Below are 22,948 nucleotides of genomic sequence, written 5' to 3'. Positions count from 1 at the left end.
GAGCCCTCTATGCATGTAGACAAATATAATATAGACAGATGTTAACCCCTCCTTAGGAACCCCACAGATATGTTTTGAATAAAGAAACATCTGCTTAAGGCACAGTGAGAAAATGTTTTGGTTTGATAATTAGCTGAGAAGAACAGGACTTATTCTGGAGAAATTCACATTGCTAACTTGCAGCATAATGAACAGAAAATTATTCTAGATGTAAGTACAGTGGTGCTTCAAAACAGATTGAAAGCAGACAGTATTTACATTAGGATAAAAGTCCAAAAACCTGCAAGTAAGACCAATTTTATGCATTTTGGTACGACACAGCAGATCTTTTTCTTAGGTAGATGCAGCTATTCCATCATATTTTAGCAGTAGTTTGCAGAGAATAAATCCTCAGCCATCTGAGTGTCAGAGCCCCACTAATTAAATACACTCTGCAATATTCAGTGTATCGAGTTAACCCCAGTTCTTGGTTTAAACCTATCAGGCAGACTTAAAAATTAATAATAGCTGCCTGTTTAGCCTCTGTGCAGTGCTTAAATGGATTTTGAGCCTGACATTTCAGCTGATGGACAGTTTTCTGAACAGTAATAATGCTTGAGGAAACATTTATTTCCAGATATTGCTCACCTTACCTACATTTCATACTGTAGTTAACTTTTACTTAGAAGGAAGATGGTAAGAGGTCAAAAGGAATGAAAAAATAAAAAAAGACGTGTAAAAGGCACACTATGGTAGTGGGGTTAATACCTTCCATCATTCATCCTAATGAAAATGTCTATTTATATCTCTTCCCTTCATTTTTTCATTTCTTTCTTTGTAGATCTATCAATCTCTATAAGCCCTTTTAAAGGAGTAGAATATGTGAAACCTGTAATCATAAAAGCCTGTCACTATCCTGTTTGTGAATCATTTTCTCCTAAAAATGAACTCAGAAACTGATTTCCACCTTGTCAGAATTACTGTTTTAATTCAGTGGAGTCTGGAGACTAGGCAAAATACACTGCTAAAATCATGATTAAATTTCTAAATAGATTCTGGAGTTTTTTGAGAAAGTTACTCAAATAATAGCAGCACTATTGCTGCTAGATACTAGTTCATAAATGTGACACTGACACATGTCAGAAATGATAGTTCTGTACTGTACTAGATTTTGTGGAGTGGAAACTGATTTGTAAACAAATTGCATGAAGAAATAACAGTGAAATCAAAAGGGAAGGTTTGCCACAAAGCTATAGTTGTGATTCCAGCATTTTTGTAAAAGTGAGGCTGAAATGCCAAAAAGGCCAATCCAATGAAACTTAAACCTCTTTTGGTCAGGGACAAAAATAAAGGAAAGGACTTCCATTCACCATGAAGATCTATCCCCTAAATGAAAACACAAGAACAAAATTAATAAGGAAAAAAAGATTTCTTTTTGTCTGTCCTCTATGCTAGTTGTGTTCAGAGCTCAGCTGTACTTTCAGAGCAGAAGGAAGATGAATTTGTTTTTACAAATTACAAGTTTCCCCATATTGTGGTACCAATATGACCCTCCATATGCTATCATTAGAAAGATATTAAGTAAAGCAAGACACATTATTACTTCCACTGAAAAAATACTGCATTGCCTTATCTGACATATGGCATTACATTCATTCACACCATTGAGCATCTGTTGTCAGTAATCAAACGAGAGAAAGAATTTTATATCACATTTAATTTAATATTTATAGTTACACTGTAGGTCCAGCAGTGATAAATTTCTTATAAATATGCTATTTTTTTGCAAAGTGAATGAAGAACTAGCTAGCAATAATACTAATATTAAAAAGCACTATACTAAATATACTAATATTAAAATATTTGATTGCCTTTATATATATGCATCCAAATTTCCTTAACTAAGGAGTTTCTGGGAACCAACTACTACCATCTTTACATTAATTGCAATTGTATATGCAGTTGTGTCCATTTACCTTCTGAGAATTTTTGTGATAAAGTGTTTGATATCAAAGATCACCAAAAAGGAGGATTCTGCACGACTCTTCTGTTGGGCAATATAAGAATCAAACCTCCTTAGTCAACAACTGTCCTAAATTACCTCCTTGAAAATGAGGACTGAACAAAACTTGCCAAACAGCAGCACAGGTCATCACTGGGCTTTAGCACTCTCACCTTTAAGCCATAATGACTTGAAACAAAATGTGTTGTTCCTCACCAGTGGTTGAGTGTGCTTGACACAGGCTTTTAAAATGACAGTAAGCTTTACTGCTTGGCAGTGGAACAGCCCTATAAGCTGCCATGTTGACAGAATTCTCCTGACTTCAGTGCTTCTGGGAAACAGGAGTGACTACTGGTATTCTTAGAAGGCTTGAAAGCAATTTCCACCTTTCTCTTCACCTGGACAAGAAACCCAAAAGCCCAGAATTTTGACTCACCTGTTTTGGAAAAACAACAGAATCAGGTACTTTTGCCAGGTATACACATTGCTAGGCATAGCATAGTAGTGGATTCATAACCAGATATATTCTGTAATTCAACTGAACAGTTTTCTAAAAATAAAAAGTGGCCTCCTGCAGAGATGAAGTGTCCAACATACCTATCCTCAAAGGAGGTCTGTGATATGTGGAAAGCCAAGGGAGCCCAGCCCATGCCACAAGTGGTTCCTGCTGCTCCTGGCACTGAGGTGCTGCCCACATTTCAGGGTGGCTCATTCCCTGCTAGCAGCCTCTGTTGTCATCCTGCAGATGCCTACCATGAACTGAAGGAGAGGTTGTGGTGTGGCCAGAAATGTCACCAGGCATATCCAGGAGGATTCCTCAGTTCAGCTGTGGCCCAGGACAACCCCACCAGACATTTCATGGAGAAAAATGTCAAGTTGCAGTTTCTGTAGACTCTAGAGGTCTGTCCAGCTGGAGTTTGTTGATTAGATAAAGACTCATCTGTTTACTATCCTAATTATACCTGATTCCACTTTCTCCTGTAGTGGAAATATAAAGGATAAACCTCTGTTCTAACAATGCTTTATGATTTAACAACATTATATGGTCCCACAGTCCTTTGGAGTCCTCTTTATTTATTGTTAGCCTTAGTATGTGAATTACCTGAAAATGCATGCTCATTCCTACACTAACAAAATGAATTCTGAAGCATTTAATAAGGGAAGAAATACTGCAGAGATCTTACACTATTTAAATTACCTCTAGATACTATTTCAATTTGTTCTCTTTATTTTTATTTTTTTTTTGCATTCAGTTATTATATATTACATCAGAAAGCATTTGTTCTAGTTCCTATGGAAACAGATGCATAGATATAATACACACAACCAAGGGTAAAATCTTTGAGGTGGTGTAAAAGAAAAGCAATTAAACAATATAAATATAAATGTTAGGAAAAAAAAACCTTGATTCTAGATAAGCTATTGGCAAAAAATTGCAGCAAAGGCATGATCCCCCCCCTTCTTTTATTTCTGGATTATTCATGGATGAATAATCTCTTACAGGAAAGCAAATCTAATATATATATATACATATATATATATATATATATATATATATACTCATGCAACTGCTTACTGTTACATTCTGCTAGCAAAATATAAAAAATGTTTTTCATTTCCAGTTGTGTTCTCCATTGACTGTTGCAGAACACTGTTCTAAGAGATTGTCTTAAATAACAGATGGTGCACAGTATATGGAAAGGGGAGTTTTAACTGTGGAGTATTTCTAGCAGCAGCAGAAGTTACCTGCTTGAAAGTACCATATGTTTCATATGGAATGTAACATGTGAGGTTTGTCCAGATAGGGTGCAGGCAAAGTGTGAGGAAATGGCATCACTTAAATGAAGTATAAGCTAACTCAAATTTTTCACTGGTTGAACATAGCTTACTCTAAAGTGTGAATCAAATAACTTGAGGAAATCCTCCTTGAGTTTCTAAACCACTTCAGTAAAATATTTTAGTCTATCCTCAGTAAAGAATTCATTTCTTAATGTTGGGTTGCTTGAATAGGTATGGAGATACCATTTCCATGCAAGCCACTAGCTCATTGATTTTTCATTAAGGAAGGGAATAAATCACTCAAATAGTAAGAGTACATCCTGTGCATTCCCACAATTCCTCCCCTAAGCACAAGTCAGAAACTTCTTTCTGAAATTCAGTAGAAAAGTACCACCTCAATCACTTTAGCAAAAATAATATTGTTGGATATCCTCCAGAATATTAGTAGGTCACAGCAGTAGTGATTAACTCACAGTGCAGTTTTGAAATGTTCTTTTGTGGGCAAGGGCCAAGTTCCCAGAGCCAGCTGTATCTGGCACTGCAGAGAGCTCAGTGGGTGAGGCATAGTCTCCTCTGCTTCATACACTGAAATGACACTTGGTCATTTTGATCAAGTTGGAGCTCTCCAATATTTTTTATTGTTTTTTGTAAAAAGTTGAGTAAGAGTCTGAGAGTAAAATTTAATATTTTTTAAAGATCTCTGTTATACCAATGAATTGTGTGAGAGTTCATCTGCCAAAAGGTGCAGAGCTGCAGTCACTAGCTTCTATCCACAGTTCTCAGTTCTGACTGTAGAAACACGCACATATATTATGTAGCCATTTAAATAAGACTTCAGGAGCACAGGTAAAGCATTTAGAAATATTTGTAAGGGAAGCAAGATAGATTTTATGTACTATTATCAGAAAACACTAACACAGTTTTCTGAACAGAGGTATGTGTCAGAATGGTATTATATCATCATGAGACAATTGTACCTGTTTTGATAAATATGTATGAGTATATATATGTATATGTGTGTGTAGGTGGATATGTATATCCATATGGATGGGTATGTAGTTGAATATATACATATTTTGGTTCAAACACAGGTATATACAGACTTAACTTTGAATTGATTTCCAGACTGATAGCTAGGGAAAGCTAATTAACTACTACCTGATCAATTTCTATTTTACAAATACAACTAATGTTAAACATTTCCACCATGGATTCAGAGCATTCAGACTAGATATACAGAGGAATGTTTTAGAATGAGGATGATGAAACACTGGAAGAGGTGGTGGTGCCCCATCACTAGAAACAAAACTGAAGGTCAGCAGTCTGATCTAGATAAAGATGTTCCTGCTCAGTGCAGAGGGATTGGACTAGATGGCCTTTAAAGATTTCTTCTAAACCAAATTATGCAATAATTTGGTGATTCTATGAATATTATATGCCATATCACATATATATATATATATATATACACACACACACACATACACACATCTGTGCAACTATGTACAAATTCAACAAGGGCAAATTCAGGATCCCACACCTGGGGAAGAACAACCTCCTGCACCAGCACAGGCTGGGGCTGACCTGCTGGAAAGCAGCTCTGCAGAGAAGGACCTGGGGGTCCTGGGGGACAACATCTGTCCATGAGCCAGCAGTGCTCTGGTGGCCAAGCAGGCCAATGGTGTCCTGGGCTGCATTGGGAAAGGCACTGCCAGCAGGTCAAGGGAAGTGATCCTGACCCTCTCCTCAGCCCTGCTCAGGCCATATCTGAAGTGTTGTGTGCAGTTCTGGGCTCCTCAGGATAAGGAAGAAAAGGCCCTACTAGTAGAGAGTTACAAAGATCATTAGGGAACTGGAGCATCTCTCCTGTGAGGAAAAGCTTCAGGAGCTGAGCCTTTTCAGTCAGAAGAAGAGATGAATGAGAGCAGAACTTACCAATGCATGCAGCTGTCTTAAGGGTGGTGTCAAGAGGATGGGGCCAGACTCTTCTCGGTGGTCTCCAGTGACAGGACATGGGGCATTGGGTACAAACTCAAACACAGGCAGCTCCACCTGAGTATGAAGGAAAAAAAAAATCTTTATTTTAAGGGAGGCAGGGCATTGGAACAGGTTGCCCAGAGAGTCCATGGAGTCTCTTTCTGTAACTAGTCACCAACAGCAACCTGCTGTAGGTGAACCTGCTTTAGCAGCGGGCTTGGACTACACAATCTTCAGAGGTCACTTCCAACCCCAACAAGTCTGTGATTTTGTGATAGAAGAGAATTATCTTCAAGTAGAAATATAATCATGCAGTTTTCTTTAAACTGGAGATCATACCTTCCTTTAAGATTTCTTTGTTTACTACTGTAATAAATAATACTCTTATTAAAATGGAATAATAAACCTGATTTTAGGGGTTATATCATTTAATGAGATTTCCTCAATAGTTCTTAGATCCATGTATTACTTCCCTATTCCCAAATACTCAATATGCCCTTTTTTTTAACTGGCTCATTTGATTCTAGTTTCTACGAGCCTAACTTAATATTGATTTTGTTTTAGTCTCCACCTTCCACCTCCTTGGCCTTTCTGTTTAAATTAAATCTGTCTTTAAATGGATGCTATCCCATTCTCCAGTTGCCAGCACCTTAGCCTTTTCACTTAAATTGCATCTATTGTTAAATCAATCTTACTCCAGCATCCAGCGTTGCTCTCTTGAGCTTTCCACTCAACATCACATACAGGCCTAAGTGGTGCCCATTCCTGTCTGTACCTTTCATCCAGCTGCTCCATTAAAATGAAACCTCTTTACAAATCCATTTTCCACTTCCAGTAGCAATCCTCTTACCTCTTCATTTCTGAATGGCAGCAGCCTTGTGTCTGTTTTAGTTTGTGGAGCTTAAAAAGAAACTTTTCAGACTTCCACTCTTCTGTGTAAATGCCATCTCTCCCAAATCTTAACTGTCATGCAGATAGGTTATCCTAATTTCTGGGTCTCAGCTTAAGTAACATCCATTCCATTGTTACTGCTGCCTGAGTGGTAATTTCCCAGTCAGCAAATCATGTCTAAGAGCTCTGTCTTGTAATAACAGCTGCCCTTGGTGTGGGAAGTGCAAGCCTGGAGCAAATGATGTGCCCCCATAATGACGGGGTGTGCTGAGCCAAGCAGGGCACAGGATTAGTCAGGCTCTGCACTGGTCTGTAAAGTGTCTTTATGATATGCTGATAAGGAATCCGGGCATTCAGTGAGCAATGAAGAGGCATAGTTGAGACAACTCTACCCACGGCTGCCCTGATTTGTGTAACTCAACCTGTTTGGCAGACCCGACAGACTTGGAGATGAATTAGCAGTTTAAGTGGTCAGAGGCCTCAATGCCTTTTCCTTTATGCCCATGCCTTGCCTGCAAGAGAGATGGTGAGGTTTCATCTCAGAAGAAGGAAAAGCCCTCCCTTCTTCTTTAAAAATTAAAACAGATCCATGCAGGCCACCTGAGCTGAGAGACTGCCTGATTTTTCCTGAAGATAAGGTTTGCTCACAATTCTGATAGCACTAAGCTTTGTAACACAGCAGTAGAAAAGCCAAAGCTGCTGGTTTCTTGTTTTAAGGGAGTATCCATGACAAAAATAAAATATGGGTCCCTTTGTATCTAATAGGTTCCAATGTATGTAAACATACATATATCCTTAGAGGATACTCAAACTACCTAGAAAAGCAGATACTATAAATTCAAAAAGAGATGGCTAACCAGCACAAGTGAGTGAAGTACATTGAACCAAGTCATGAATTTCAGGTCATAGTCAGGTAAGTTTTGAAGATCATTTTATTTGGTATGGATACTTTCTCAAGATGTGGCAAAATTGTAAAAAGATGAACAAAAATTAACTATCCAGCGTTTCATATATCTTTGAAAATCTCAGGTCTGAATCTCATAAAAGCAAGCAGCATCTTCCACCAAGAAAAATTGTCAGTTTTGTTTGGAAGAGAGAGGGATAATCAATGATTCCTGATAAGATCAAAGCAAGAGAAAGACCCTTGCAAATAAAGTATCACAAGAATTTCTTAGAAGAACCAGTGTCACAGAGCAAGAGAAAGGAGAAATTATTAAGTCAGTTGATGAGAGCGTGGTGCCAATTAACACCAACGTTGTAGGTTCTATCCCTGTATGGGACATTCACTTAAGAGCTGGACCCAATGATCCTTGGGGGTACCTTCCAACTCAAAATATTCTGTGATTAAAATATTGAAACTGATTTAGCTGATAGTTGGTAAACACTTTTCTTTATCCTGTGAAATTCTTACCTCTTCTTTAGATCTCTTTATTGTATTTCTGATGTCATCACAACTCCACCCTTTCATAAAGGAACCTTTTAAAATTCCTCCTGTTTTAAGCTTTGACTTGTTGTCTGTATGTTGTGCTTTTTAGATTTTCTAGTTGTGCTATTTCAGCAGCCTTAATGTTTCAGTATATAAGATAAGTAAGATTTATAGCAAGAGGTGTTGTCTTAATAAATCAGGAGATATAGCAGTTACGGTTTTCCAGCTGGGCCAGTTGGTCAAATAAAACATATTGCCTGTTCCTAGAAAAGCTGTTTTTCAAAAAGGCTACATTATATTTATTGCATTTAGTCTGTGTTGATGATGTGCTTTATTAACTCTGTATCATAACAAGACTTTCTCTTACCAGTGCTCTGTGATTTGGGTCATAGATGGACTCACTTTAAACTTCATTTGACATTATTTTGCCTTGGATCAGTAAATATACAGTTGGTTTCGCTAGCAGAAATTTAATCTCAGTTCAGCTGTATTTTTCTCAATATCCCAGACTAGATACAGCAAAATTAAGTGATAATGTGTGACTCTCACCATTTATGACAGCTCTTATTCCTTGGCATTGATTTCTACTCATTCTCTTTTCCTCCTTAATGATGACAATGTGTTATTTTGAAGGACTGAAGTTTGAGAGTTACAAGATTTTCAGAAAAGTGTATTTTTACTTCATCTCTCTTCAGGGAGAGTTTTTTTATGGATGAGGGCAGTATTGCATTATCTTTCTTTTTCATTAGCAGATTGATTCACTGGTGGCTTCAAAGTGAGTATTAATCCTGTTACAGACTCCACTCCAGACATTCATCTTTCTCCTAATATGAAATGATGCCACTTTCTAACAATGAGAAAACTGTTTTCCTAGCCAACACATGTGATATTTCCAAGACCACTGGTTATTGTAAGCTAAGCTCCCACTTTATAATACTCTACCTTCTCAGCTCTATTTTCAAAGCTGATAAAGTAATCATTTTATGTCTTGGGGTGTTAAGAAGCTAATTTGAGTTGGTGACAGAGATGGTAATACCAAAAGCAATATTAAGACATGATATAATAATAATATCATATGTATATGTATAGGTATAGGTATAGGTATAGGTATAGGTATTAGGAATATTATTACATAATATGAGATATTAAGACTTTCAAGTTGACTTGAATGTGAAGATAGAGCAGGAAAAAAAGTGATAAAAATATGAGAAGCAGTAGATTTCCTCATTTGCAGAGAAACACTCACAGAGACAGATGGTACTCATGGATGCACTTGGATGTGATTAAGCAGTAAACTTAGCAGATATATCCACAATGTCTCTAAAATGCTGGATGGTCATATATTCTTGGGTAGGATGAGGGTACCATAGAAGAAGTTGATAGTGCATTTACTGAGGCTGTAAAAGGCTCACATGATACTGAGAAAAGATTATTTTGCTGGCTTCCTCAGCTGGCTCTCCTTCCCTAAGAGCAAAAAGAAACAGAAGATTAGTACTCATTCACAGAGATAAAAAATTGAAAGGAAGGTATTGAAAATCTGAAGGTCACTGAAGGGATTTGTTCACTTCTGTTTCCTATCTGTAGATTTTGATTCAGAGAAGGCACAGTAGGGCCACAGGTTTCTGCTGGGAGGGATGTTCTGCTGGGATGAGAGGAGGGCTCCATTAGTGCTGGAGGAAACTTTGCCTGCTTAGCAGAGGAAACAAAGTAGTTTGGATCTAAAGACACTAAAACCCTGGGAGGTTTGTGGTGGAAAACTTTGGGGTCTGCCACCTCAAGGATTGAAGCAGACCTCCCGTAAGGGAGGTGTAGCTGTGAGTGTAGATGCAGGGTGGGGAATGCATACAATGCTCCACACAAAGGAGCAAATGTCCTGTGGTGAAGCAGGATTTCTACTCAGAATGTCACTCATAATCATGAGGGAAAAGGCAGGACGATAAAAGAAAAGGAGGATGATGAAATGGAAATGGCTTCATCTGAAATGGAAAAAAAGGTTAAATACTGTTAATTGGTTTGATGTCATAAAGTGAAAAATAGCATCAGATCAGTACTCTTTTGCAAAAGCTGACTCCTGACCTTTCAGGCTACTGGAAGTACAAGTCTTAGCATCTATAACAAGTCCAAGATATCAAGTCTTTTGAGGTAAAGATGGTAGTTCTGTACCTGGATCCCAGAAAAAATCAGCTACTAATAAAGGAAGGGCCAGGGAAGGAGACTTCCCTGATTGACAACAAAAGATGTTAATAGGAAAGCATATTAAGCAGATTTTAAAACAAATAAAAAGGAGTAATAAAGGAAGGAAAACTTGCAACATGGGCTGAATGTGACAGAGCTTTAGTCAGACAGACCTTTGAAGCAGGTGTGCATTAGAAACACAAATTTCCCTTTATAGAAAACTTCCCAAAGATACCACAACACAAAACTCATAAAAAGCAGAATTAAGTGCATTACAAAGTAGCATGCTTTTTAAATGGAAAACTCAAAGTTGCTGGATCATACAGAATAGAAATGAGAGGCTTACAGCATTTCCTTCATTGTTTTCTATGTCTGTGCAGTTGGAAGGTCACTTGAGTCTCGGCCAAGTCTCTGGCTTCTTGATTTGCAGGTATTCTTCTTGGCCTCCCAAGTTCTTTCCATTGTCCCTAAGGCTGCCTGGTTTGCTGCTCCCCACTTCAGTCTGTGCTTGAGGAGCAGCTTGAGGAGCTGGCAGCTCCTTCCCTCTCTGGCTTGCACCCTGTGTTGTGCCATGAGCACAGACACTCTCCTAAAGGTCCTTGGTTCACTTCACTTTTTATGAGACAAGTAAAGATACAAACACATGAAGCAAATATCATGTCACAGAGGATGATTGTAGCAAATTTCAGAAGCAGCCTTTCATCCCTAGGAAGGTAGGGAAGCTGGGAAAATCCAGAATCAGTGATAAGAAGAATCCCTCCAGTCCTGTAACCTACTTTTTTAAAATAGAACTAATGTTCTGTTGTGAGTGGATGATGTGAACTTCCTTCAATACATAGAAATCCTTTCCTCCAAATGTCAGGTGTTCTAGTATGTCATGTATTTGATCTTGCAAATACTTTTCTCTAGGAATTCTATCTTTAATTATGCATTAGGGTTGAACAGATTCAGCATTAATTTTAAAAATAGGGAACATTCCTTTCTCATACTAAAATATGTTAGTTAAGGTTAGAAAAAGCAGCTGTGATATCCTTGGGTATGTAACAACAAGGCAGTTATAAATACTTAAGTCTTGCCTCAAAAATAAATAATTGGATCTTAATAACTGAAGCCAAAAGAAATTCTATGGATACAAAGAAAGACAGGCCAGGAACAGAGCCCTGTGGGACTTAACTGGTAGGAAAAAAAAAACCCTAACTTGAAAGAACAAAACACCTAGCCTGCAACCTAGCCATGATCTGTAAGTGGAATAGATCAATTCCAATCGGTCTGAGCATCTGCACTGAACATTTTTGAAAGAACGCTGTAGTTTATGGCATCAAACTCAGCAGTAATATAAAGGCACACTAATACATAGTGTGTATTCCTGAATCAGAATACCAAAAAAAAGATCAAAGCATAACTTCAAAAAGCAGATTCAGAGTTCTGTCTCTTTTGAAGTCAACTTGGACACGTTTATTGTGAAGATCACGTGGAGGTGTGACTGAAGCTGTAACAGCCTTCTGCACAATAGTCCTGAGACTATTTGAGTTGCCATTTGAGTGGATAGATTGGATGGATTAGTGGATAGGACTCAGTGGCTTGTTTCTCTCCCAGTATAGTGTGAATGTTATTGATAAATGTAGTTTCTGGGCATTTAATATCTTTCATGCATGGTTTATTTTTCCTTTGCAGGATTAATTTGTACAAAGGCAGTATAGTAACATAAAGGGGGATCACAGAACATTCTGCACCAAAAGGGAATAGATCAAAAAGGATGCCAGAAAAGGAAAAATAAATAATTAGTGAAGACTAATTTTTACCAATTCTACATCTCTAATTTTCTTACTGTATTAAAAATTATCTTGGAAGTTTTAGCTAGAATTGTTTAGCATTTACTTGAGTCATATGCAGAAAGAAAGTTACCCTTCATCGTATTTGAAATGTATTAAAACTAGCAATAGCACCTTTAAATACAAGCCTCAGGAGAAAAAAAAAAAAAAACAACACATTTTTATTTGTTTGAAATGCATTTAAATACAACTTCCAAATATTAGTATTCTCACTAAAATGTAAGTATTTTCATTGAAATGAGGAACATAAAAATATAGAGACCTATAAAGGAAGAAAATGTATCATCAGACATACTTAGTTTGAATTGCATTGCTGAAGAATAACATAAATCACAGCCAGCTATGCTGAGATGTACAGGATTGTTGGTGCCCAAGCTGATAAGTATTTAGAGAGAGTACAATACAACATTTTAAAGCAAAATGGGAAACTACTCCTCATCAACTTAAACTTTGAATGTGGGTTGGCACATAGCACAGTCTCAGGAAATATGAATGTTTTCTAAAGCTTAAAGGAAACAATTTATACAGTTTATACAATATATTTACACCTGCAGTGTAAAGTATATTTTTTTCTGTTACTAAATTAATGATAGTAAACTTGTAATAAGTACTACTTGATAGTAAATATTTTTCTACACTATTTGTGTGATAACCATTCTTTTCTAGGGACGTTTACCATGTAGTGTCCAAGAGTCCTTAATGATTTGAAAGTGACTGAAAAATACTTACTTTTAGGGGAAAAAAACCTAGCAAAACACCATAACCAGGCAGCCTGTCACTTAGTTTCAGTAATGGGATGGTATGGCTGTAAAAAACTTTCAAAGGCATGGCACAGAGAAGATTTTTGAAAGATACTTTCAGATTTAGAATGACTGGGGAGGTCTGGGTTGAGAAGGCTTGAGCGATTTTCAATTCCCAACATCTTGGATCTCCTTCATACTTCCTTCGTCTTACTGGGCAGTCATATCCTTGGAGAATAAATGATATTGATCTCTTGGATGTCATATCACTGGTAAAATGAGGAGAGAGTTCAGTAGCAAAGATCATAGCTGAAATTTCCATGCCAGTGCCCTTTCTAAGGCAGCTTCTGAGAGGATCTTTCTTTCAGTGCAGCCCTGTAGAGAAGTGTGGTATTTACATGCTACAAGTCAGAGCAGTTCTTAAAATTTTGATCTATCCCACTGGTGAAGGCTAAGAAGAAAATCTGGTGCAAATATCTTAATAATTACTGTGGAACATTGAAATATACCCCTTCTAGCTTCCAGTAATAGAAAATCAAGTAAAAGGTTGTCTGTTAGTAATTTTCTACCACTTTATCCTGTTTCAACTTTATTATCATCTGCCAGTCCTTTATAGAGACAGAGCAGCAAAGGGCCACAAATGATTACTAAAGTCTCTTCTCACTTTCTTAATTGTCCTGCACACACCTTCGTTCCTTTAATCCTCTACACAAGTGAGAAGCTATTCCTGTGATCCTGCAATAGAATGTGTGATTCTTCTGCTGCTTGAGACTTAGGGACTCAGGCTTAGTATGAAGAAGGGAAAATGGGTAGTATAGGCTCCAGACAGATAGTCTGGATCAAGCAGTGAAGGGTGTAAGGGCAGTGGATGGAAGGCAACTGAAAAAGCAGTTTTTTCAGGAAAAAAACATGCTTATCTGGAAAGTTTATGTAATCTACAGGTGTAAACATTGGAAAGTCCAAAGTCTGGACTTTATGCATGTAGCACCGACTTATCATCAATCCCCCAGTTTTGTTTCCTGTTCCTAATTGACTTTGGTTTCTTTTCTGCTAGTTGCACCCTCTTCAGTTGCATACGTTTTCCTAATTAAAGTCATTGCATTGATTTATTGCCATTCAATAAAAAGTCTCAGTACAAGGAAAATACTTCAGTGCAAACCAGTATTTGGAATCCCCAACAGGTTAAGAAAAACTTCTGTGCATAAAAATACAAGTCTGAGCACCTGCTAGCCTGCCTTTCTCTTGGAAAGGGGACAGATGGAGGTGCCAACCATTCGAACCATCAGCTTTGGGGTTTACTCCCATTTATAAAATGAAGAGGCAAGCATCTATAGAATATAAGGCATTGCAGGCCAAGAGACTGCAGGATTTACTAAGAACTGTGCTATTGCCATATTGCTGCTCAGTTCATACGCTGCACCTCTAGACATAGAATTTGCCAACTTTGAAAGAGGAAATTAGTAATATACCAATGAACTGACAAGCTCTGGCAGCTGCTTTGCATGGGGCCTGCCAGAAGGTCAATGGGATATTGCCAGAGAAGCTGAATTCCGGATGAGGGGGTGGAAAAGGAGACAGGATTTTATTTTCTGAGCTCTGATTCTTTTACGCTAACTTCAAAGGAAAGCAAATTTTAACTTGCATATGGGTGAATGCGCTGGATAAATAGTAGTAAGGCAACCCGAAATGTCATCTGTCTAGAAAAGAATAACCCTCAAAATTACTGATGACAGTGGATACACTTTCTTCAGCCAGCAGCATACTGCACTTTTCTCACTCAGGCAGATTATGACAGCCGTTCCTCTGATATGGCCCGTGAATGAATGAACATCACTTTAATGGACTGCCTGCGGTGGACAGCCAGCACAGATTTGCACTTCCAAGCACAGCGGGTAGTGAACTCAAAAGGAACATTTCACACTGGCCATTAAGCATCCACCATGACCACAAAACTGAGGTGACACAAGGAGAGAGCAATTCCCTGGGAATAGGGATCATGTTTTGCAGCCAGCTGCAGATAAAATAACCAGCTTCTGCTGTGACCTGCTATTATCTGTGGGATGCTAAAAAATCCTCTCCCTAGGATTTTAAGTTTCTCTCTGCATGACTGTAGTTAATGACTAGACTACATGGGGTGTTCCTTATTTAGTGACTGAATATCCCTACTGCTGACAAGTTGTGGTTGTTGGTTTGTTTTGGGTTTCGGTTTTTTTCTTTTAATTTAAAACATAGTAAAATAGAACTGTATAGAATGCTGTTTTTTAATTGAACTTTCTTCCAGGCTTATGCAACTTTCTGAAGCTATTTAATGTAGTCCTGTGAATCTATGGCAAAAAATATTTATAATCTATTAACCAGGCAGAAATAAACAAAAACAATTATTTTATATCATCCTTAAACCAATATTTTACTCTTGGAAAACCTACATAAATGTTGCTAGTATTTATTTCTGACCTATTAAATTGAGGTATATGTGCATCCAAAAGTTCATTCAGTGTAAAGTTTTAAGATATTTGACATCTGCTTACACTGAAATGTACGTAATAATGTCTTCACCTCCAATGAAAATAAAAATTCAATTTTCTATGTTTAATGACCATTTGTGGTCTTAGTCCTTTAAAACTACTAATTATAAGGGATGAAAATACCAGGTAAAATCAAAATTAATTTTTAAAACTAGAAGTAACTTATAATTCAAATAATTGATGACAAATCTTCATATTAAAGAACTAGCAGTCATAAAATAGAGTGCATAATGAAAAATGGCATATTCCATGGCTTTGTGTGATGGAACAGCTTCTTGCCTGGAGAATAAGCTTCACAAAAATGTTAAGTTGAACTTCAGCTTTAATACTACATAAGACATCTTGGATTGCTAAAGAGAAAGCCTTAGCTAAACAGGTTTGAACAGCTCATCTCAACACTTGCTGGGTGGTGCTATTAAATATATTCTCCTTGTCAGAACAAAGACATATCTATGTTGTCAATCATTAATACATCTCAAATTCATTTCTTACTCAAAAAGATTTGTTGGTAGAAAGGCTAGTTGAAATTCTCTCCCTGCTTACAATTGCAGATAATACTTGTGGTTGCTGAGAGGAATGATGTGTGGTTCTGAAGTGGTGAATTGCCTCAAAAACACTCTTAGCTCCTTGTGTTAACATGTGCTCAAATAAAAAAAAAAACCAAAAAAAAAAAAAACAGATAAAACATCTCTAGACTATTGGAAATTGGGGAATACTAAAGTGCATAACCAAAAAAAACAACACAACAACAACAAATCACAGTGAATGTGATTAATTCTAAAAAATTATTCAGTAAATATGTAATGTATTAGACATTAGCTCTGAGGTTCCCAGCACATGAAGGAGATTGATCTGTTAAAGCACGTCCAGAGGAGGAACACCAACAAGATTAGAGGGTTGGAGCAGCTCTTCTATAAGGAAAGGCTGAAAGAATTGGGAATGTTCAACCTCAAGAAGTGAAGGTTTCAGGGTGACCTAATTGTGGCCTTCCAGTACCTGGAGGGAGCCTAAAAGAAAGATGGAGAGGGACTTTTTACAGGAGCATGCAGTAACAGGATGAGGAGGAATGGCTTCAAACTGCAAGAGAGTAGGTTTAGATTAGATTTTAGGAATAAATTCTTTATTGTGAAACTGGGGAGACACTGAAGCAGATTGCCAAGAGAAGTTGGATGCCCTATCCCTGGAAGTGTTCAAGGCCAGGTTGGATGAGTAGCTCACTCTAGTGGAAGGTGTCCCTGTCTATGGCAGAGAGGTTGGAACTAGATGACCTTCAAGGTCTCTTCCAACCCAAACCATTCTGTGATTCTGTGGTTTAAAAATCAACTTTTACAACAGCTCATCTGCAACTATTTCTTTGCAAGGATGCGATCCCACTAGTGCTGAAGTAAATTTTGATGTTTGTTGTGGCATGTGGTGGCAACATTCTGAAGGAGAGCAGCAACATGAAAGAAACACTGTAGAAAGAGGAGGTGCAGATAGGATGGGACAGGCACTCGGGCTGGGCAAGCTCTTCAGCACATAATGTCCTGCTCAGACAGTTTTAAGAGAACAGGCTTGGGGAAGAGGTGATGCTGCATGATTGTAGCACATCAAGTTCAGTTTTCAGCCATTTCTGGACTCAGGAGAAGCAAACTGAAATCACCAGGAGCATTTCCACAGATTTCAGTGGGTATTTCATTAGTTTGTTGATCTCTAAGCCTCATTTTCCCATTGTCTCACCCTGGATAAGCATTCTTTGTTGGTCTACCTAGTGCACACATTGACTGGGAAAGGACTGCTTCTTTATTCTGCTGCTCACACAACAATTAGCTGTGATGAACAATTAGCAATTAACAATGAGTATCAAAATTCTGCTTAGGACTTTTGTATACATGCCTATATATAAACAATTGCTTTCCATGCGACCAAAGAATCCTACTGTACTGTGAATTTGTCAGCTCTGGACATGTCTGCAAAAGGCCTTTTGAAATCAATAGAATAGCCTTTTCCACAAACCTGCTTTTAAGATTTCTACGATAGCTTGAAATTGTGGTCTCTTAGAGCTGCTTAAAATCTGACCAAAATAACAAAATACAAGATTCAGACTAAAATGTCTTTTTTAAAAAATCATTATCACCACAAAAGGAACTAAAAACTTCTCAAGAGCACATTACTTCTGACATAGAAGGATTCTGAAAAGGTGTCCTGACCCCACAAGTTCATTCACAGAAGATGCTGCTGCTTTTTCATATCTAGTGATCGCTTGTTTATTCTTAACTCAGCTCTCATGCCCCTGGTGTTTCTCCATGCTTTTCTACAAATCTATTGAGCCTGATGAGTTCAGGTGAAATTGGGTTCACAAGCTAAACTGTTTCCATTGCCTAAATTTCTAAACATGTGTAAAGGAGTATAAGGGGAATTTTAAAATAAATTACATATATATGTATATATTTATATATTTTTATATATCTATATATATTTTTATATTTATATATAAAATATATAAATATAAATAAAAATAAAAATATCTAGAATATGTATATATATATGTGTATATGTATATATATATATATATATATATATAATTTGAGATTGCCCTAAAGGGAATCAGCTATTTTACCCCATAGTGGTTTCACTTTACATGCTCTGCACATGAGTGAACGCTCCTTTTGCACACACCCTGGCAGGAGTGTGTATGTCTGCTCATCCAACTGCTGCCTGTCTTTCCAGGCATGGGACTAAATAGACCCCAAGGAAGACAGAGCATGGAGCCTTCTGTAAGCAGTTTCCACAGCATCTTTATCTACTTGGTTTATTTCTTGTATGCAAACCTGTGCATGCACTTACCTTTTTTTTTTTAAACATAATTTGTCCACATTTCTTTTTCAGTTGACATATTTTCATTTCCATTTGTTCATTTCTGGAACTGTTGTATTTTCAGTTGATTTCATAGGCGGACTTGACACATACTCCTACCGACAGCCCCCCCAGGAACATGTTGAGTTAAAGCCTGTAAAGCCTGTAGGTAAGGTTCTGGTCCCACGGACCACATTAATCCTTCTAACTGAACTGAACTGAAAGCTAACCTTCTCCTAAAATAATTTGGGCGTCAGATAACTGATAATTTAATTATATTTTAATTAGAACTTAATTAAAAATTAATCCACATAAAACATTTGAGTAAGGACACTTTGTCATTGATGGCATATCTGCTAAGGCAAGGATTAGGAGATATCACTGTGTCTGCAGCATCATGCCTCTTGTTAATGCAAGGAGAGGTTCTCACTGAAGGATGGAATTGCTTCTTTGCTGCTTTTTTAGCAAGAAAATAGCTGGTTTATAGCTTCTGCAGCTGCAGAAACTTTAATGAGATTAACCCATTTATATAAAAGCAGTAGTTTTTACATTTGTCTAGCAACTGAAAGAAAAAGTTTTTCTGAAAAACTTCTTGTCAGCCTAAAATCTATCTATAGAGTTTCACTAGAAGTTCATTATCTCTTTGTCATCACTTACTTGCTTGCTCCATGAAAATCACATTTTCATAGACTCTTCCTGCTTTGCTAATACCTAATGAATAAGTTTGAATGCATATCCGTTATTTTTATTTGGAAAAAATTAGGATAAGGGCAGACATTACTGGTACACGTATTTTGGCATATAACTTCAAGCAGATGAGTTTTCAAAGTATTATTGGTAAACCAGAAGTTGTTAATTTGGAAATTCTTTATGGCTGGAGCTTGTTGTGATGTTGCCCTCTGTCTTTAAATTTACCTTTGGGCCTTTCATGCCTCTTAAATGCAGCATGAAACACACATACAGCTAATTAACTGAAACTGATTTAATGACTCTCTCTATTTGCTTATCAGTTAACAGAATTAGAATGGATTGAAAGTTTTTCCTTGTGTATGCATGTGTGCACATGCTAGGAGCTTTAATTTATAGTGGACAATTACTAAAAAACTGTTTAGGGTTGGAACTTGGCACCTGAACTTCATGACTTTATTAATTTTTGCATGTTTTTATAATATACTTTATTCATGATGCAGCTTTCCATTTTTAGAAATAAACAGAGACAAAATTTTACTAAAAATGTATCTAAATATTAGAGAATTATGAAGGTCCAAATTATGGTGGATACTGGAATAGGAACAAATAACATATTAAGGCAACTAAATTAAATTATGAACCTTCTGACTTTTGATGAAGTACATGCTCTATATTGAAGTCTACATTTCTTTAGTAATATTTCATTAAATATTAAATTATTAAATCTATTTTGATTCATTTTCTGTCAGAAAGATGGGCAAAATGTGGATTTGAACCTTCTGAATAAGCTGCTAAAGTTAAATTGATATTCAGGAGCAAGAAGACCAAGCCTACAACACTTACACCTCTCCATAAAAGATTTTAATCTCTAAACCTGCATTCAGATCAGTTTTAAGCATCAAATGCATAAATATTTAGTACTTTCTGAGCAAACTTACTATAATTAAAGAAGAAAATAAAACACATATTCATTAAATAATTATAAATACATTCCTGCAAAATATATTCATTTGTTTTGCAGTAGAAAAGTCACAGCATCTGATAATATGTTCTTTGATAGGAGATTTTTGATAAGTAGCTCAAGGGCTTTGGGGGTTGTTGGTGATTTTACAATACTGGAGAACAAGAGTTATCTTCCCATTTCTTATGAATGTGTATCCTTCTGCCACTGGGAGGGTCCTCTCTGGCCTCCTCATTGCTTCAAGGAGTATAAAACTGGGACAGAAATTATATTTGGTTTCCTTCTTTATTGATGTTTTGGTTGTATGGACTGAAAGATATCGAGGAACTTTATCTAAGTTGAGAGGGAAATTACTGTCAGTGATCAAAGTCTGAATTAAAAGCCAAATTGCTGGAAATAATTTGGTCAGCGGATTGTGCCAGAACTTTGCAGATGCTTATCTCTCTGCAGCACATTAGACTTCTTGACTTCTTTTGATGAGTTAATTGCTATCTGTATCAATAGTTAAATACAGTCTGAAAATTCTTAGTACCTCTAAAAAGTGACTTCTGGTGTCCAGGCTGTGCTAAACTCCATTTCTGAGAGTTAGCATTCTCTTAGAACTGAACATGAATAATGCTTGTAAAAATACATTAAAAGCCTTTATAACTGTTACTTTATACATGAAAACTTGGCTGTATTTCCCTTTTTCTCTTCCCTTTTATTTCCCTTATTTCATTAATGAATTAACTAAACATAGCCCATTGAAAATACAAGGCTCTGTGGCCTCATCCAAGCTATGCAGAAGACAGTCTGCTTTTATCAAGTGCTCACATTCAGTATAATGTCTGCTTAGTGCTACCATAGTTATTAATGATTAGCAAGGCTAAGATTAATTTTCCTTCTCACCTCTGAGAAGCAGTTAAATTTGAACTTGATCCCATGGGGGACAATTTTTAATACAAATATGAATGATCATGGCTTGCCTGTTTGCTCTTTGTTCTGCCTGTAACTCCATTAGGCTACGGGACAAGGAGAAAGAAACAGGATCTTTGCTCTCAGCCATGCAGTTTCAATTAAGATGTGTGTAAGGCAGGAGACAACAGGGGAAATAGAAAAAAAAATGGTTGTGTTCTCTTTGGAACTAAAGCGTATGGACTACAAAGAAGATGGTTGTGCCTGTTTGAATCCCAGTGTCAACAGCCAGGTCACTCAGTAATATTTAGAAACACTTCATGTACTGATATGTGGAAAAGAGAGGAGCATGCTGGCTAGAAGGAAAAAATAAGCTACATTTTGCATTAGAGGTTAATATTATTAACAGTAATTATAATGTATATTAATAATCATGCTGTAATAAGAACAATGTAGTAACATAATAATGAAAATTTTAAATATAACTTTAATAGTAGTAATAATAATAAAACTACTACAGCTTTGAGCAACTCTATCTGGACAGACACTGAATCCCTAATTCCAGTTAGGGATGTCCCTAGCCCTTTGAAGAACACTATTAATTTGTGCTTGTGGAACTGATCCGCTGTATGAGAAACTGTGTCAGTGGAGAGGTCACCCCTCTGTGATGCATCTGTGTGATCCTGTCCTTTTTGCATCTGCTCCTGAGACTTTACCCGTCTTTAAATTGCTCTGAAAGACCAACATAGATTTTCCAAGATTACACAAGTGAAAATGGTTACAGGGAGTCATGTGAGAATACATAGATTCAGTGTCACTGTGGTGAGAATTATAAATAGCGTGAGTCCAGCTCAAATGCTCATGTTTGTAAACAGATCACATCAGAATTTTATAACTGGGTGAAAAGATGTCTCATGCTGTTGAAATACATGATACTAAAATGAATCTATTATTTTTATAATAGATTTACATAGCTTTACCAGTAATGGGACTTCTCCCAAAAGCTTTTTGCTCTTGTGGTATGCAAAGTACAAAGTTACTGCTTTGTACCCAGCCATTCATTCTTGACCATATAGGTGAGTCTCACAGCTGAAAAAATTAGTGACTACATGAGATTTATCCAGTTGTTTATTAGTTACTAACCTCTCAGCTGGTATAAATTTACAGCTTACAAATTAGAAGATAAACAAAATATATTTTCATTTGTAAGTAATTCTTATATCCTGCATTTTAGGTCGAAGTAAGTAATGAACATGGATTCAAGACTTCTGCAGCTGTAGCTGAAGAAACAGATTTTAGAAAATAAAGACCAACCTTGTGACTCATCGTTCTGGAAGAAACCCACCACATCTGTTCCTCACGGCATGTGGATTATTCTTCCCACAGGCTCAATGTCATTATCAGCGTTGTTATTTCGTAGATCCTTGTAGACGATCTTGAATTTTTAAATAATTTACTTCTATGGACACTTGTAAATTGTAAATTCTTTTCTTTTTTAATTTCAATATTTTTACGATGTTTAGTGTTGAGGCATGAAAACAAAACAACCTGTGAAAACTAGGAGGAAGGTGCATCTTTCTCAAAAAATCAGTGTTTTTTGACTGAGAGGATCATACCGTGCCTGGTCAAGATTGTGTCAGTAAACAGTAATTTTGACTCCAAAATATGCAGCAGGAGTCAAACCCTAATAGTGTTCAAGAGATCATTTCAATGCTGTCTTTAGAACTCACAATGTCCACTCCTGGCATTGTTTGAACTGCTGAATGCAGTAGGGATTGATCTATGAGTCTTCTTACCCAGATGTTCAAGCACTAATGTACTCACCTAATTATTGCAATTCATATGTGACTCCTCCTTTCCTAATCTCTTTTGCCCCAAGTCCATCTCCAGTAGCTGTCTCTGAAGAGAAGTAGGACAACTGCTCAATGGATGTCCATCTCTAGGAACCCTTACACCCAGGGCTGTTTAGATGTCTGTGATTTGCACATTTTTAAACTCCTTTCCTCCCTTCTCCCAGGAAGAAGCCAAGCATGAATGTACAGTATGAGGCACCAACTGAAGCCTTAGAAGCCTCTGGGGACTAATTTTTCTCTTAATTTAAAAGTAAACAAGCAAAACTGGAAAATGCGTGTAAAAATTTGTAAAGCTATTTGTAAATACTTCTAGACAAAGAACATGTATGTAACTGTGGTATTTTGTTTTCTATTCTGTCACCACTAGCATAAAGTGATACACAAAGCTA

The 22,948-nt window shown here is 36.9% G+C and overlaps 1 protein-coding gene across 1 annotated transcript in view; it reads left to right on the top strand.

Annotated features, from left to right (window-relative positions):
- NKAIN3 (sodium/potassium transporting ATPase interacting 3) overlaps positions 1 to 22,948 on the top strand; it is a 335,927-nt gene extending 312,979 nt beyond the window's left edge. Inside the window, 5 exon segments of the mRNA XM_086886975.1 lie at positions 18,247 to 18,326; positions 21,941 to 21,958; positions 21,960 to 22,010; positions 22,012 to 22,053; positions 22,056 to 22,948. Of these exon segments, the coding sequence (XP_086743101.1) occupies positions 18,247 to 18,326; positions 21,941 to 21,958; positions 21,960 to 22,010; positions 22,012 to 22,053; positions 22,056 to 22,136 (272 nt within the window). The 3' untranslated portion in view covers positions 22,137 to 22,948.

Source organism: Cyanistes caeruleus, chromosome 1 (assembly GCF_971803275.1).
Source record: "Cyanistes caeruleus chromosome 1, bCyaCae1.hap1.1, whole genome shotgun sequence".
NCBI lineage: Eukaryota > Metazoa > Chordata > Aves > Passeriformes > Paridae > Cyanistes > Cyanistes caeruleus.
The sequence above is the reverse complement of the archived record's forward strand: the minus strand, read 5'-3'. Positions and strand labels throughout refer to the sequence as shown.